This window comes from Octopus bimaculoides, chromosome 6, assembly GCF_001194135.2.
Source record: "Octopus bimaculoides isolate UCB-OBI-ISO-001 chromosome 6, ASM119413v2, whole genome shotgun sequence".
Taxonomy (NCBI): domain Eukaryota; kingdom Metazoa; phylum Mollusca; class Cephalopoda; order Octopoda; family Octopodidae; genus Octopus; species Octopus bimaculoides.
Window position 1 is genome coordinate 74,284,389 of NC_068986.1, and position 16,672 is coordinate 74,301,060.

General features: G+C 35.3%; 1 protein-coding gene across 1 annotated transcript in view; it reads left to right on the forward strand.

The window, feature by feature from the left end:
* Positions 1-16,672, forward strand: part of LOC106876747 (uncharacterized protein CG43867) — a 115,098-nt gene that overhangs the window by 17,931 nt on the left and 80,495 nt on the right. Inside the window, exon 6 of the mRNA XM_014925434.1 lies at positions 3,515-3,627. Coding sequence (XP_014780920.1) covers positions 3,515-3,627 — 113 coding nt within the window. The remainder of the gene's footprint in view (positions 1-3,514; positions 3,628-16,672) is intronic.

Below are 16,672 nucleotides of genomic sequence, written 5' to 3' on the forward strand. Positions count from 1 at the left end.
TATATATATATATATATATATATCACCTCTGTATGCAAGGGTCTTTGAAACAACTATGAGAAAAGTTGGACATAGGTGGCTGGAATCTTTTGAACTGTGAGTATATGGACGGTTGTTAAAGGTTAATGGAATTGAAAAGAAAACCAAGTAGAAGAACTAAGAATTGACTGATGAAAACTGGCAACTGCTGTCTTAAGTTTGGAATTCAGAAGAGAGTGAAAAAGCATGTGGTATGGCTTCTACAGCATTACTTGAGCTAGACAATAGATTTCTTAATGTTTTACTCTTACTGTCTCTGGAACTATTGCAACTGTCGGAGACTTATTTGAACTATTTGATGTAAACAAAAGTTATTGAGACATGAACAGAAAGAAACATCAAGCCATAAAAAGGAAAAAAAGAAAAGATTTGTGTTAAATATTTCTTTAAGAAAGACAACATAGACTAACCAGACCAAGTAAAATCTTGGTTTTTCTCTCTAAGCTGTCATCTTCCTTACCATCTTCAATAGTTACATAATTATTCCACCCTTCTCTATTAAATCATACTTCAACAACAAAAGCTGCTTCACCTATATGTGCAACCAATTCAGAGAAGGTACTGATCTGATCTGAGACCTTATGGTAAAACTAAAATGACTACAGCACGGAAGATACATAATCTTAGTCTTAGTTCCTCCTACACTGTTGACCCGCATGTTAAGTAATAATCCTAGCTTTGAGTATACTCCCATGTATCTTCCCAGATGATGTTAAGTTGCTTCAGATCTTCTTTGGAGATAGCACTCCATATCTTCTTTACAATAAAAACAAGAACATTGCAGCAAAGCTGCATGATAGTGGTGTCAGACGTGGTATGCAGACCATCATATAACTTGTTTGATATTGTGTTTTTATTCTTTTCTTCCATTTTACAAATTCAGTGTGCATATTCACATTGCATGTTCATACTTCTTTTTCTGGTTCCTACTCAAAACTGTTTACAGATCACAACCATCTCACAAATGCAGGTTCATGAGGAGTGCTTTGTGATCTGATGGTTGTGAAAAAATATTTCCATGTACAGAAATCAACTTTAACAACCTCCATCTAAGACAATGTTGAATGTTGTAAAGATGTCATGCATCACAGAAATGGGGACTAACACAACGATTGGAGCAAAAATCTAAGAGTAATGGGATTCTCTTTTACCCTAAATTCACATATACTGTCTACATAAAGAATTTAAGTGACACTTGTCAGCAGAACTTCACATTATTCCCATTACACTCTACTTGTGCTAAACAAAACTATAGAAAGTATATAACAGTCACATGACCTACACTTAAATACGTAAACACTGTTGGTGGCACAGTTATTATTTCAGATAAAAAATTAAATCCCTGCTCTGTATGGTTGTGTAATCAAAATATAACACCACCAGACAATAAGAAAGCCTATACAATGTTGCTGGACTTGTGAGAAACAGTAACCAAATCTCTCTCAAACCACACCCTACTGTCTTGGGAAATGAAGGATACTTTAAAAAATGTAGGCCTAAGTTATGCCATGTTTTAAAATAAGGTAGTGTTGCTGTTGTTGGAATGCCTTTAACCATTGGTTTACTTGATCAGGGATGACTTGATGGTTAAAAGACACCAACAACAACTTAATCTTCCCACAAATTGAAGTTACACAAGACATATATATCAACTTGCAGAAACAAAATGACAAGGCTCTGTGCAAGATATATCAGCTAGAACCAAAGCATACACTCTTGTATAAAAATTACATCAGCTACACACAAAACATACATTATTATACAGAACTCACATCAGCTAGATACAAAACATACACTCTTGTACAGACATCAACTGGACACTAGTATGTTAGTATAAGTTTACCAAAACAACTCTTCTCTATTGTGATGTTATTATTATTATGCTTATAACAATTTTGTGCATTTCATGTGCTTCATGTGATTGTGTCTATTTAAGGTAGGTCGTAATTCAGTGTAAACAGCAGGGTTATTTTCGTTGGATAAAAAATGTCTGAATGTAAAAGATCACATATGACTGTCAACATGACAATACTTAGATCATAGTTATGTTACATAACCCTACTTAACCAGGAAATTTCTCCATTATGCACACAGGATTCTCATATGACATCTTTTGAATCAAATACATTTCAACACACTTACAGCTAGAAAAACGCTGAATTATTGTAATAGTACTGGCATTAGGAGACAAAATATTGGTACAGAATCTGTGCAGCAGTTACTTTGGAAGTGTATTGTTGAAGAAATCAATGTCTTTTTTTATGCTGACATAAAACTTGAGGCTTATAGAGGTAGAGAAATTAGAAGCATGTTTAGATTTTCTAGGTCTGGAGGAAAGGAATTGAGTCTATGATTTTCGCAAACTCTTCTTCAAGACTTGGGAGATCAATGCGTTAATGTTTACAGCTTTCCTAAGAGGATTAGCCATATAAATGAAGCAGTTATAATCTGAATGAAAACAATTACTTCCACAAATTAGACATTTGCATGATTAATGCTTTAGCCCTATATCTAATTGTACACCCTTCTGTATAGTCAGGTAGTAAAGTGATAAAATCCCTTGCCGGTAATCAGAGAGAGAGAGAGAGGCTGTCCACTCAACTGATACACTGCTGTTATCACATAGATAACAGTCTCTAGTAATGATATTATTTTCTGATCCATGGATCCACATTTTCTGATCAATGGTGCTAGCCTTAGCATGCTTGAGGCACTGTGACTTTAGTGCCTTGTTTTGCCCATGTCTTCTATGGTGTGCCACACTGGATTCTCTAGTGCATGGGTTGCTGCTGCTACGAAAGTTGGTGTAGTAGTCTTTTGGTGCTCATCTTACAGATGTGGCCAAACCATTGTAGCCTGCACTGCCAGACATGGTCTTCAATGGTCGGCTGCTGCTGGCATTGTTCTTGGATGTTGTTGCGTGAGAATCAGTTGCATTGGGACATATCAAGGATCTGACAAAGACACTGCATTTAAGACACCTCAATCTTGTTCAGGCCCTGTTTGAGGATGGTTCAGGTCTCAGCACTCGAGGAAGACAGGCAGAACTAGTGTGTAGAAAAGACAGATCTCGGTCCTTAGGGAGATGTTGGGCTTCTTCAAGACACACTATTGAAGAGATGCGAACACAAAGTCACTGACCTGATTGGACAGCTGATCCCTGCTGTTGATGTCACTTCCTTCTCTTCAACCAGTGGGCCAAGATATTCGAACTCCCATATCTGGTTGTGTACTAGTGTACATACTAAAATATAGAACCAAGGTTTGAATTCTTTTATCAATTGGAAACTGTTCAATTTGTCAGTATTAGAAGAGAAAAATAGAAATATAAAAAAACAAAAACACAGAAAGATAGAGAAGGAGCTGAATAAGAGACATGGTAAAAGCAGCAACAAAAATGTAAGCCTTAAATAGGGAGAGAAGAAAAGATAAGAGTGTCTATAAAGTAAAATTACTGAACAATCTTCTTTTCCAGATTCAATCTATTGGAAGAACCTGAAGATGTTACATACAAAAGAACCAATCACATCTCCTCTTACAACACTGCCATCTGAAGAACTCCAGCAAAAAGGCGTGGAACTTTTTAAGGTTAGTTTACAATAAACAATATAAGTGTCACTTCATTGAATGTTGTGTGTATGTGTGTGTGTGTGTGTGTGTGTTCTATCATGTTGTAGCCAATGAGGTTTATTGGTTGCACAAGTTGTAGCACTATTTATGATAATTGATAATTGTTGTTCTCATGAGTAAAACACAGACCTTGAATAAACTGGTGATGGTTTATGTTAGCAGAAATTTCATGATGGAGTTTGTAAGTTTAGGTAATTGTGTATTTGCAGTGACAGAAGCATTTTTGGTGTTTTTCCTTTAGCTGAGTGAAAGAGAATAATTTTTTTTTTTTTTTTTGTGAAAAACAAATTTCCATCTCTCAGAGAGACAACCCTAAGTTGTCAATAGTTCCACTTCTGCTCATGACATTCAGGGCTATCTAAACTCAAAAACTTCTTAGTTGTTTTTGTTGTAGTTGAATTTCTTCCAGTCAGATCTGTTCGACAAGTCTGAGTATGTAATTTCACTGATTTTAATAACTTTATATTTTGGGATATTATCATGCGAGATAATTCTTCTCCCCAGCAACTTTCTTATTTGGATTTAGTAAAATGTAATATTTATCCCTCACTTAATTGTTGATGTCTGTTAGAACAGGATATACTATGCTAAATCCCATGAGAGAAACTCTCATATTGGTGGAAAATGCACTCTTGTTTATATCACGAGTGGAAAGATAAATCCCTGCTACCTCCAGCACTGATCAGATGATGTTGACCTTCAATAGTCTTGTCAATGATGGATTCTTGAATTCCAGGAGAGGTGTTGGTGTCATGATTAGCTAGTTAGCTTGTTAAAAAATATATATTAGTGACAGAGGCATTATTGATATTGAGAAGTAATATTTATTCCCACTTAAATGTGGATGTTCTGTTAGGACAAGCTATACTGCAGCATAAACCATGGGAGAAACTCTCATACTGTGTTTTTTTTGTTCGTTTTTTTGTGCAAAATGCACTCTTGTTTATATCGCCAGTGAAGAGATAAATCTCCACCATCTCCAACGCTGAGACCACCAGATCACATGATTTCAACCTTCCTTGGTCTTGTCAATGATGAATGCTTGACCGCTAGAGACAGTAGCAACTCATCTCCCCACCAGCGATATATTGAATAATGGTGCTAAAACAAGTATTGGTATTGTGATTAGCCAGTGAACTTGTTAAAGAATATATATATAAGCAACAGAGGCAGTATTAATATTGAGAGATAATATTTATCCTCACTCAAATGTGGATGTTGTGTTATAACAAACTTTACTGCAGTAGATACCAAGTAAAAAATATCTATTCCAGTGGAATAAGTGGAATAATTGATGACCTGGCACTATAAAATCAGACATCCAATATTGTTTCTTCATCATCATCATCATCATTGTCATCTTCATTAATTTCACATCAACTTGTTAAACTTGTTTCCTCTACTTTAGAGAAGGCAGAGGTATTGTTTTCAGCCGTGTTTATTTGTTTGTCCGTGGACAAGATATCTCAAGAACTGCTAGATGGATTTGGATGAAACTTTTAGAAATGTTTGGCCTTGTGACTAGCACGAACTGATTAGATTTTGCGATTGATCTGGTACCGGACAAAGATTCTGGATTATTTTTCCTGTTTGCTTTACTTAATTTTTGAGAGTGCTTGGGTTCATTTTTAGTATTCTTGTTTGTGGGAGCAGTTGAGTTTATTTCAGATATTCTCATTTTAAAAGTCATCCCTGGCTAATCGTTGAGAGGATGTTGGTGTTGCCTTGGCAAAGGTTTGCACTCTGTGAGATCTCTTGTTTTTACAAAGCTCATGCTCTCACCATTAATCTATAAAGTGTTATCATTCCTTGTGATAGTTGTTCTTTGACTTACCTCCAGCTGATATCTAGGACTGGCGATCCTTCTGGATATATACAGTTTTGTTTGAGACAAGAATTCTTAGGACTGGATTGTTTGCCATTTAACCTCATTAATCGTGACAATGTTGATTAAACTATCTGTAGCAGGGCAATTATTCAGCAGTTAAACAAACTGGCACTCTGTCGATTATGAGGACAAGGGTTTCAGTTGATTCGATCAATGGAACAGCCTGCTTGTAAAATTAATGTGAAAGTGGCTGAGCCCTCTACAGATATGCATAACTTTAATATAATTCTCAGGGAAATTCAGCATGACACAGAACGTGCCAGAATGTGAACATACCAGTTCAGCAAAAGTGACTGATAGAATAAGTACCAAACCTAAAAAGAAAAGAAATATTGGGGTTGATTCACTCAACTAAAATTCCTCAAGGTGGTGCTCCAGTATGACTGTAGTTTAATGATTGAAACCAGTAAAAGATATTGTATAACATTGACCCAGGATTCAACTGGTATTTATTTCATCGACCTTGAAAGTATGAAAGGTAACTTGACTTCCTTTAAAATACAAAGACTACTCATTTTTGCCAACTGAGTGGACTGGAGCAATGTGAAGTAAAGTGTCTTGCTCAAGGACACAACATGTTGCCAGTTTTCAAACTCACAACTTTACAATCGTGAGCCGAATATCCTAACCACTAAGTCATACACCTTCAGTGGTACAAGAGAGTTATTATTGGTTATACTCTATGTATACTTGCTAGTATAATTCCTGTAAATGAGGTATCCAGGAAACCAAGGTGATTTACCAATTCCTGGTTAAAATCAGTTGAAGTTATTTAAGGATAAGTCTGCTGTAGAATGTTTTTGATCAAAGAAAGTACATGATGTTACTTACTCAACTGAGAATGCTTTACCAATAATATGCCAAGATATACTAGTGAGGTTATACAATTGGTTGAATGAGCTAGTAGTAAGTAGCTGTTTTGTAAAACTGGTGGTATGTTTCAGTGTCATATAACTGGCACCCGTGTTGGTGGCAAGTAAAAAGCACCCTTTGAATTTTGGATGATGTGTCGTGCTTGAGAAGAACCATCTAGTCAAGTGAAATTATAGTCATGGCTGATGTTAGAGTCACATAACTGGTACCTGTGCTGGTGGCATGAAAAAATCACCCTTTGAATGCTGAGCCTCATGGAGGTAGTGACAAGTGACCAAGACCTTTGGTGATATACTATGCTCGAGAAGACCTGTCAAACTAAGTGAGATCATAGTCATGGCTCATGTCGGTGTTCTGTAACTGGCACCAGTGCTGGTGGCACATAAAAAGAAGCTTGTTGTATATACATATGTGTGTATATGTGTTTGTGTCTCAATGTGTCCTCCACCACCACTTGACAAATGGTGTTGGTTTATTTATGCCCCCATAACTTACCAGTACTGATAGAATAAGTACCAAACTTAAAAAGAAAATAAACATTGGGGTTGATTCACTCGACTAAAATTTCCTCAAGGAGGTGGCTCAGTATGGCTGCAGTCTAATGAAACCAGTAAAAGATATTGTATAACATCGACCCCCAAGACTCAACTGGTACTTATTTCATCGACCCTAAAAGTATGAAAGCAAAATTTGAACTCAGAGCATAGAGACTGATAAAATGCTGCTAAGCATTTTGTCTGGTGAGCTAACAACTCTGCCAGCTTGTTATCTAGATAATAATAACAGTAGTAATATAATAATAATAATGATAATCCTTTCTACTATAGGAACAAGGGCTGAAATTTTGGGGGAGGGGACAAGTCAGTGACATCGACCCCAGTGATTGACTGGTACTTAATTTATCGACCCCCAAAAGGATGAATGGCTAAGTCAACCTTGGCGGAATTTGAACACAGAACACTAAAGACTAACGGAATATCGCTAAACATTTCACCTGGCATGCTAATGATTCTGCCAGCTCACCGCCTTAATAATAATAATAATAATAATAATAATAATCAGAGATCATGAAGAAAAAAATGCTTTCTAATTGATGTATCAATACCAGCAGATGACAACGTTTCCGTAAAAGAAATGGAGAAACTTTCAAAATACAAAGACCTGGAAATAGAGGTAACTCGAATGTGGAATCTAAAAACAGAAACAATTCCTATCATAGTAGGCACATTAGGTATGGTAAAAAAATATTCAGACAAATACATAACAAAAACACCAGGACTTACAAGTATATATAACATACAGAAAATTGTACTACTGACCACTGCACACATCCTATGCAAAAAACTTTCAATACAGTAACCAAAAGAGCATCACAGCAAACCACAGCACATACCCAAGGCACACAGAGCTGTGCTCGGTAGTGAAGTGAAAGCATGCTATAAAAATAAAACTACTGAATAATGATAATAATAATAATAATAATGATAATAATAATAATGAAATAGCTTATGGAAGCTTTAATGTTTGCATAAATGTAATTCATAATGGGTATATATTTATACCAATAATTGATTACTTAAAGCATATATTTTAAAGAAATTCTCTACCAGAGGAAATCAGTAAGCTTGTAAGCTAGAATATTTAATTGCAAAATAAATTAGAAAATAGAAAATAGAATTTATCCATTTTGATTTTAAGATTGATTAAGTTGAAAACAACTTTAATGAATAATGTTTGTGAATCCCTTACAACTTCTCACAGAGTCTAAAGATATTTTGCAATTAAATATTCTAGCTTACAAGCTTACTGATTTCCTCTGGTAGAGAATTTCTTTAAAATATATGCTTTAAGTAATCAATTATTGGTATAAATATATACCCATTATGAATTACATTTATGCAAACATTAAAGCTTCCATAAGCTATTTTATTTCTTTGAGCTATTATCAACATTTCTGAGTATCTCTTGGAGGTTTATCCATAATTTCATAACATTTTCTTTCCAATTCTCAGCTCTAGGTATGGCTGTATGACAAGAAGCTTGCTTCCCAGCCACATGATTCTGTGTTCAGTCCCATTGCGTAACTCCTTGGGCAAGTGTAGGTAAAAAACGGTTGAGAATCACAGATTTAGGTGTTTTGATAGGATCCAGTGAGTCCATGAGCTACACTGTGTTCCGGTGTCTGCTTTGGTGAGATTTCTACTCCTGGATGTCCTTCCTAATCCCAACCACTTTACAATGTATGTGCTGCTTTTTCATGACACCAGCACAATCATGGTTACCATGCAGCTTAAAAGACTACAACTCCTGAGGGAGGTGTGTGTTGGTTTTATACTAAAGCAGTGATTACCAACATTGTGACATATGCCCCACTAATGGAGCCTGGAAAAATTGTGGTGGAGTGTGGTGCCATAGTTGTCAGTCACAAGGTTCTTATTAAAGTGATTCCTTTTTTTCTTTCCTTAGTCAATAATATACTTTTTTTTTTTGTACTCAGCACTTAATAAAAGAATTGCCGGTGGATTCTTTTGTATTAAATAATTTTGATAGAAAATTGATTTGAATATTGGTACAAGGGCAGCTATTTCAGGAAGGGGTTAAGTTGATTACATCGACTTCAGTGTTCTTATTTTATCAACCCCAATAGGATGTCGAGGATGAAAGGCAAGGTTGACCTCAGCAAAATTCCATTGTGATAAAATATTTAAAATAAAGTTTTTTTCCCAACCACCAATGGGGCATACATTTTTCTGGAAAGTTATAGTGGAGCTTGGGGGAAAATAGATTGGGGAACATTGTACAAAAGGATGAAGGGTTAAGGTAAGAGAGAACATGGGCATTATGTCAAAATGGTGCTCCATCATGGCCGCAGCCTAAGGGCTGAAACATAAAAAAAAAATAAAAGAATAAAAGAATAAAATACTCCAACTGTCTTTATTGATTTGGATCTTATTGGATATTATTTTGTATTTTTAACATTATTTCCTTATTCATATATTCAATTTATGCGTATAGATAATGAATGACCAATAGTAATTTGTATAAAAATATTCTTATTGTATAGTAAAGTACACTTCATGCAAACTTCCAAACTACTGATAAACCATTTCCAATTAAACCATCTTCAATGCTATCGCTAGATATTAATTCATTCTCAATCTCAGACTTGCCTTTTCACTATTTCTGTGGAAGACCAAATGTTTAGTAATTTTTTCTGTTTTTTTTTTATCTCTTATAGAATAGAAACCAGACATTCAGTAGATTCTTTATTCAGAAATAGATTATAGATTAAACGGCTTATATCATGATGTGTGAACAACATTGATGATTTTGGATTAAATCCAACATCAATCACAGGAAAATTCCTGGTTATTTTCATTCATTTCCTTCTGTCAATATAATTCAGATTGATCTAAACAGTCATCTGAGATAGTGAAAGTAAAAACAGAATGAGGTAGTTCAACAGAATGATGTAGTTCTCCAGAAAGCGTAGTATATCAGAATGAGTAGTTTAACAGAATGAAATAATTGAACTGAATGAGATAACCCACTGAGTATGTACTTCAATGGAATGGAGTTCAACAGAATGTATAATTCAACAGGATGAAATAGACTATAGCAGGATATGCTACAAGATATTTTATAACTGACAGCAGTAGTTCAGTGATATCTAGGGAATTGTTTTGTAGCTAAAGTCAATGATATAACGAAAATTACTTGTCATTGATTGGTTCCTTGTAGGCTATTGGTGTTCAAAAATTCTCAAACCTTGTATATCCCTATATTCCATTGTTTTAGATTCTTCTTGTAAGACTGATGGATTAAAAGACAAGTTCATGGATTATCTTCAGCCCTCATCTTTAAATTTAGCCCTTTAGCATTCAGACTACCTTTGTAGTAAGTACTGCTCCAGCACATCTGACACATATGAAGCTTCCCTCTCTGTTAGTCTATTCATGATTCTACTACATCTTTTGCGTGTCCATAGTTTACATCAAGTTGGGCAAATGGAGTTCATACCTACTCCTTTTCTGCAAATCAAATTGCTTTAGTATTACTAAATATAATACAAAATATTTATATCAAAGTTGTACAGTTTATTATCCCTAGCTGTAATTTAACGAATGAGTTAATTAGATGGAGTTAATTAGCAAAATTATAAAAAGATCAAAATCAAAATTTCGAACATTTTTGTAATGATAGTTAGAGACAAAACAAATATTTTTGCTAAATTCTAAATTAAAAAATAATTTAAAGCGTAAAGGAATCTAGTGAATAAAACCAATTGTTATTATATAAAAAAAAAATGTTGTTATTGTTGTTACCCAGATAGCTGATTATTTTATTTCATCGAATATTTTGTTTATATGCTTTTTTTCTTTGTGAGATATTCTGTTTCAAACATTCCATCTCTAATTTCTGCCATTACTCCAAATTTCACTATCACCTACCTCGTTTCCATTTGATGAATTGGAAGGTATCAATAATAATAATGATAATAATTGAGCCTGTCCCTTAGTTGCTGACAATATGTGCATCTCTGATCACAAGCAGGAGTAGCTGGGGTGCATTATAGCCATATGTTGAGAGGAATTCTGTCTCAAACATTCCGTCTCTTTCCATGCTAGCATGGGTTGGACGATTTGACTGAGGACTGGCGAGCCAGCAGGCTGCACCAGGCTCCAATCTAATCTGGCAGAGTTTCTACAGCTGGATGCCCTTCCTAATGCCAACCACTTCAAGAGTGTAGTGGGTGCTTTTACGTGCCACTGGCATGAGGGCCAGTTACACAGTACTGGCAACGACCATGCTCAAAAAGGTGTTTTTTATGTTCCACCTGCACGGGAGCCAGTCCAGCAGCACTGGCAATGACCTCGCTCGAATGATTTTCTAACATGCCACCAGCACAAGTGCTAGGAGGTGACGCTGGTAACAATTTCGCTCAAATGGTGCTATTTACAGGCCACTAGCATGGAAGCCAGACAGTTGCTCTGGCAATGAACACGCTCAAACAGTGCTGTTAGTGCTTCACAGGCGCAGGTGTCATCGAGTATGGTTCAATTACAATTTTGATTCCAATTTCACTTGCCCCAACAGGTCTTCGCAAGCAGAGTTTAGTGTTCAATGAAGGAGAGGTTGGCATGGGTGCCAAAGTGTTATTTCCTATTTGTTTCAGAAATCAAAGAGAATTATTTCTATTCCTTTGAAAGTTTACTTTTGTGACCTGGATATCAATGTTTGGAAATTGATCTATTTTCCATTACATTTCAGACAGATTCAGCAGTGAGCTGCTGAAGTAGAAATATTGTTATAGGAAATATTCTGCTCAATACTGCAGATTTGTTTATCAGTTGCTTGACTTTAACCACTTGAGCATGTCCCTTAGTGGCTGAGAATATGTACATCTCTGATCATGAGTAGGAGTAGTGTTGAGAGGGATTATTTGGGGTTTGAATAAATGTAACAAAAGCAAAATTTGAAAGGAAGTATTAGCCATTTGTCATACATTCTAGGGGTAAGCAAACAGGAAATAACAGTTGTTACCCAAGGACAAAAATCGTGTTACACAGTGTAATTATTCCTGACATTTGGGAAAGCAGTTTGTCAATCAAATGAACCAGAGTACTTAACTGTTATTTTATTTTAGCAACCCCAGGAGGATGAAAGGCAGAGTCAACCTCTTGTCCTTCTGGGATTGATGTAACAAAGTAGCAGTCAAGAAAGCTACAGTGTAGCGTCTACAGAGGTGTACAACAATTTATGCTATTTAGCTCAGTATTATATGTTTCTGTGTTTCCCGGTTAGTTAGAATGCTATTACAGTTCGTCCTCGTTATGCCAGTAACCTAAGTAATTATAATTGAATAGAACCAATTCATTCTCTCCACTAACAGAGAATTGTCTTGTGTCTAAGAAAGGAATCAATAATTATCATCATCTTCTATTCAAGCCAGAACTGGTTCTTAGACTTGTTGGCTGATTCAAACTTCTTTACTGATCAACAATTCACGCATTTGTACAATCAAGATCCAAAATGTTTTTTTTTTTTTTCCTTTTGTAATGTAAAAGACATTTTTCTCACTGTGAAATTGCATATATAAAAATGTTGATTTGGTGACTGACTGACGAAATTAGTTTTCATCATGAAAGACATATTAGACATAGAGGCTGACAAAAATTGAGACCATAAGAGCAATAATAATGATTCCAAATTTTGGCACAAGTCCACTAATTTCTGGGGATGAGGTAAGTCGATTGCATTGACCCCAGGAATCAACTGGCACCTATTTTATCGACCCTGAAAGGATGAAAGGCAAAGTTGACCTGGGCCGAGTTTGAACTCAGAATGTTGCAACAAATGAAATATTGCTATGTATTTTGTCTAGCATGCTAACAATTCTATCAGCTTGCTGTCTTTATAATAATGATGATGATGATGATGGTGATGATTTCAAATTTTGGCACAAGGCCAATAATTTTAGAGGAGAGGGTAAGTTGATTACAATGACTCCAGTATTCAGCTGGTGCACATTACATTGACCCCAAAAGGATAGAGGGCAAAGTTAACCTCCATAAAATTTGAACTCAGAATGTAAAGGCAGAAGAAATGCTGCTAAGCATTTTCTCTGGCATACTAACAATTCTGCCATCTTGCTACCTTTGTAATAATAATAATAGCTCTGATGCAGTAGCAGGCAATAGCTCTCATAGTTTCTCATCTTAGCTAACTGGAAGTGCTAAATACGTATGTTTTGTTTTGGTGTAAAAGATGGGCTGCAACAAATTTTCTGCTCAATACTATAGGTTTGCTTGTCAGTTGTTTGACATTAATCAGTTGAGCATCTCACTTTATGGTTGATGATATGCGCATCTCTGATGATGGGTAGGAGTAGTGGAGGAGCATTGTAGCCGTGTGTTGAGAGGGATTCATTTGGGTTTGAACAATTCACCTCTGGAAATATGGGTGTTTCTTTCATCAGCCTCAAACATCCCTTATCCAAGAACCTTTTGAGTGGGATGGGTTACTTGACTTGACTTCAAGAAAATTCTAACTGGGCCTCACTTACAAGGTCATATCTTGATACAAAATCATCATGTTGTGCATATATAGTTGCGATGCATGTGCCTGGTGTACCCTTATCAGATGGGTAGTCATGATGAGTATACTGGGCTTCGTACATTTGTACCCCAATGTCACTCTGATGATATGTGCTGCTCTCTCACTCAATAATAATAATAATGGTAATAATAATGATGATAATAATAATTCTCTTTCTAACTTTTTACACAAGGCCAACAGTTTTGGGTAGAGCAGGAGGTTGATTACACCAATCTGGTGCTCAAGTGGTATTTATTTTATCGAGACTGAAAGGCAAAGTCAGCCTTGATGGAATATGAATTCAGTATGTAAAGCCAAAAGAAATGCCTCAAAGAAAGCATTTTGCCTGGCAGGGTTACGATTCTACCAGCTCACTATCTTGATGATGATGATGATAATAATAATAATCATTTCTCTACTATAAGCATAAGGCCTGAAATTTGGGGGAGGGGGCTAGTTGATTACATCAACCCCAGTGTTTCACTGGTACTTAATTTATTGACCCCGAAAGGATGAAAGGAAAAGTTGACCTCAGCGGAATTTGGACTCAGAATGATGCGACGGGAAAAATACCACTAAGCATTTTGTCCAGTGTGCTAACAATTCTGCCATCTCACCACCTTAAATAATAATAATAATAATGATAATCCTTTCTACTATAGACACAAGACCTGAAATTTTGAGGAAGGGGTTGAGTCAACTGGTAATTATTCTTTTACTTATTTCAGTCATTTGACTGAGCACTGCCTTTAGTTGAACAAATCGATCCCAGGACTTATTCTTTGTAAGCCTAGTACTTATTTTATCAGGCCCTTTTGCCAAACCAGACACACAAACACACACACATATATATATACGACAGGCTTCTTTCAGTTTCCATCTTACAAATCCACTCATAAGGCTTTGGTTGGCCTGAGGCTATAATAGAAGACACTTGCCCAAGGTGCCATGCAGTGGGAATGAACCCAGTACCATATGGTTGGTAAGCCACTCCTGTGCCTATTTTATCAATCCCAAAAAGGACAAAAGGCAAAAATCAACTTCAGCAGGATTTGAACTCAGAACATGCAGAGCTGGAAAGAATGTTGCTAAGCGTTTTGTCCATTGAATTAATGAGGGCATTTGCACTATGCCATAAATTTGTGGAGTGGATTTATCTGATTAAATTTCCACTAGCATGTGAGTGTTATTTTGTTTTATGAACCCCAGTAAGACAAAAAAGGCGAATTTCATTTTGACAAGATTTGAACTCAGAATGTAAAGAGCCAAAAATATACAAGCAACAAATAAACAGCAATAACCATCACCATTTTGCACAAAAGTACCTCTCTTTGGTCATCTGACCAGCTAGAAATAGCAACCAGATATCCTTCAGCATTGTTGCCACTGGGTCTGATAGAAGGAAAATGGACATGCCTGGAACAGCTTTGATCATAATTTTCCTTGATCAAGGGTGATCTGGGACTAAATCATTACTGCTGCTACTACTACTACTACTACTACTACTACTACTCTTGCCCAAGACTGTAAGAATATGGTCGGCATTAGTTGTAGTTTTTTTTTTATTCTTTAAGCCATTATGGTTTTGTCCAAACTGAATGGTATATGGAATTCTGAAATTCTTAAAGAGTAGTAAAAAAAAAAAAATCCAAAGTGGAAACTTGAGTATATGTTAGATTTGGTAAGAAAGTAGGAAAGAAGAAGAAAGGAAAGAAAGAGAGAAAACTCTAAGCAATAAAAATGCATTTTCCCTTCAACCAAAATAAGGGAGAAAAAAAACAAAAAGAAAAGGAAAGTGGAATTGTCTCCACAAAGAATATAAACAAATTCTGAAGGAAGAGAAAACTTAAAAGGAAATGTAATAAATAAATAAATAAATAAAAATATGAATAAATAAATAATGACGATGGTGATGATGATTATGATGATGATAAAAAGATTTCGCAAAGCAAACATAGAATGTTTATGTCTAAAGCTTACATTTCTATATTTAAATATAGAAAGGAATTATCCATAAAAATTCAATATAAATGAGATTTATATTGCTTCCCAGCTAAACATACATGACATCATAGATAGAAATACATCCAGATATTCTGCTGATACACTCTGTGTGTGTATGTGTTTGTGTGTGTGCGTGTGTGTGCGTGTGTGTGTTTGGTGGTGGTAGTAGTGATGGTGGTTTCGTCTTTGTGATAACTATGTACAGAGATGATATGATGTGAATATATATATATATATATATATATATATATATATACATATATATATATATATATATATAGGGAGATAGAGAGAGAGAGAGAGAGAGTCTGTAGAGAATCTATCTACACAACTACATGGCATAGTTAAGATAACTGAAGAATTCTGTAGGAATGGTACTGAGTGTGTGATGTAAGCTTGTTTGCTTCCAAGTAGGTGTGTTTTTGCATAGATGTGTACACTCTGAGTATGCTAAATATATGATGTGTATGCAAATTTGTACAGATGTCTGTACGAATATATATCTGTTTCTCTGTGTGTGTGCATATGTGCCTCTGGACACATTTATGTAGATTATATGTATTTCTGTGTGTGTGTATACAATCCATCTGTTGTTGTATATGTTTTTGTCAATAAAAATATACTCATGTCTTGAGTTCTATTTTCCTGTTTGCATCATCAAATATGAATGTATGTGTGTGTGTGTACATATGTGTGTGCACAAATCTCTGCATTCACAATTTTGTATGAATTTACATGTGTGTGTGTGTGTGTATGTATACACATATACACTTATATGAAAAACAGGTGTTAAATGATGATATAATAAAAACATAAGGTATATATATTCTTTTAGTCTTTTATTCTTTTACTTGTTTCAGTCATTTGACTGTGGCCATGCTGGAGCACCACTTTAGTCGATCAAATCAACCCCAGCACTTTTGCTTTGTAAACCTAGTACTTATTCTATTAGTCTCTTTTACTGAACCACTAAGTTACAGTGACATAAACAAACCAGCATTGGTTGTCAAGTGATGGTGGGGGCACAAACATAGACACAAACACACAAACATAGATACATATATATCTATATCTATCTATCTATCTATCTATCTATCTATCTATATATATATATATATATATATATATATATATATATAT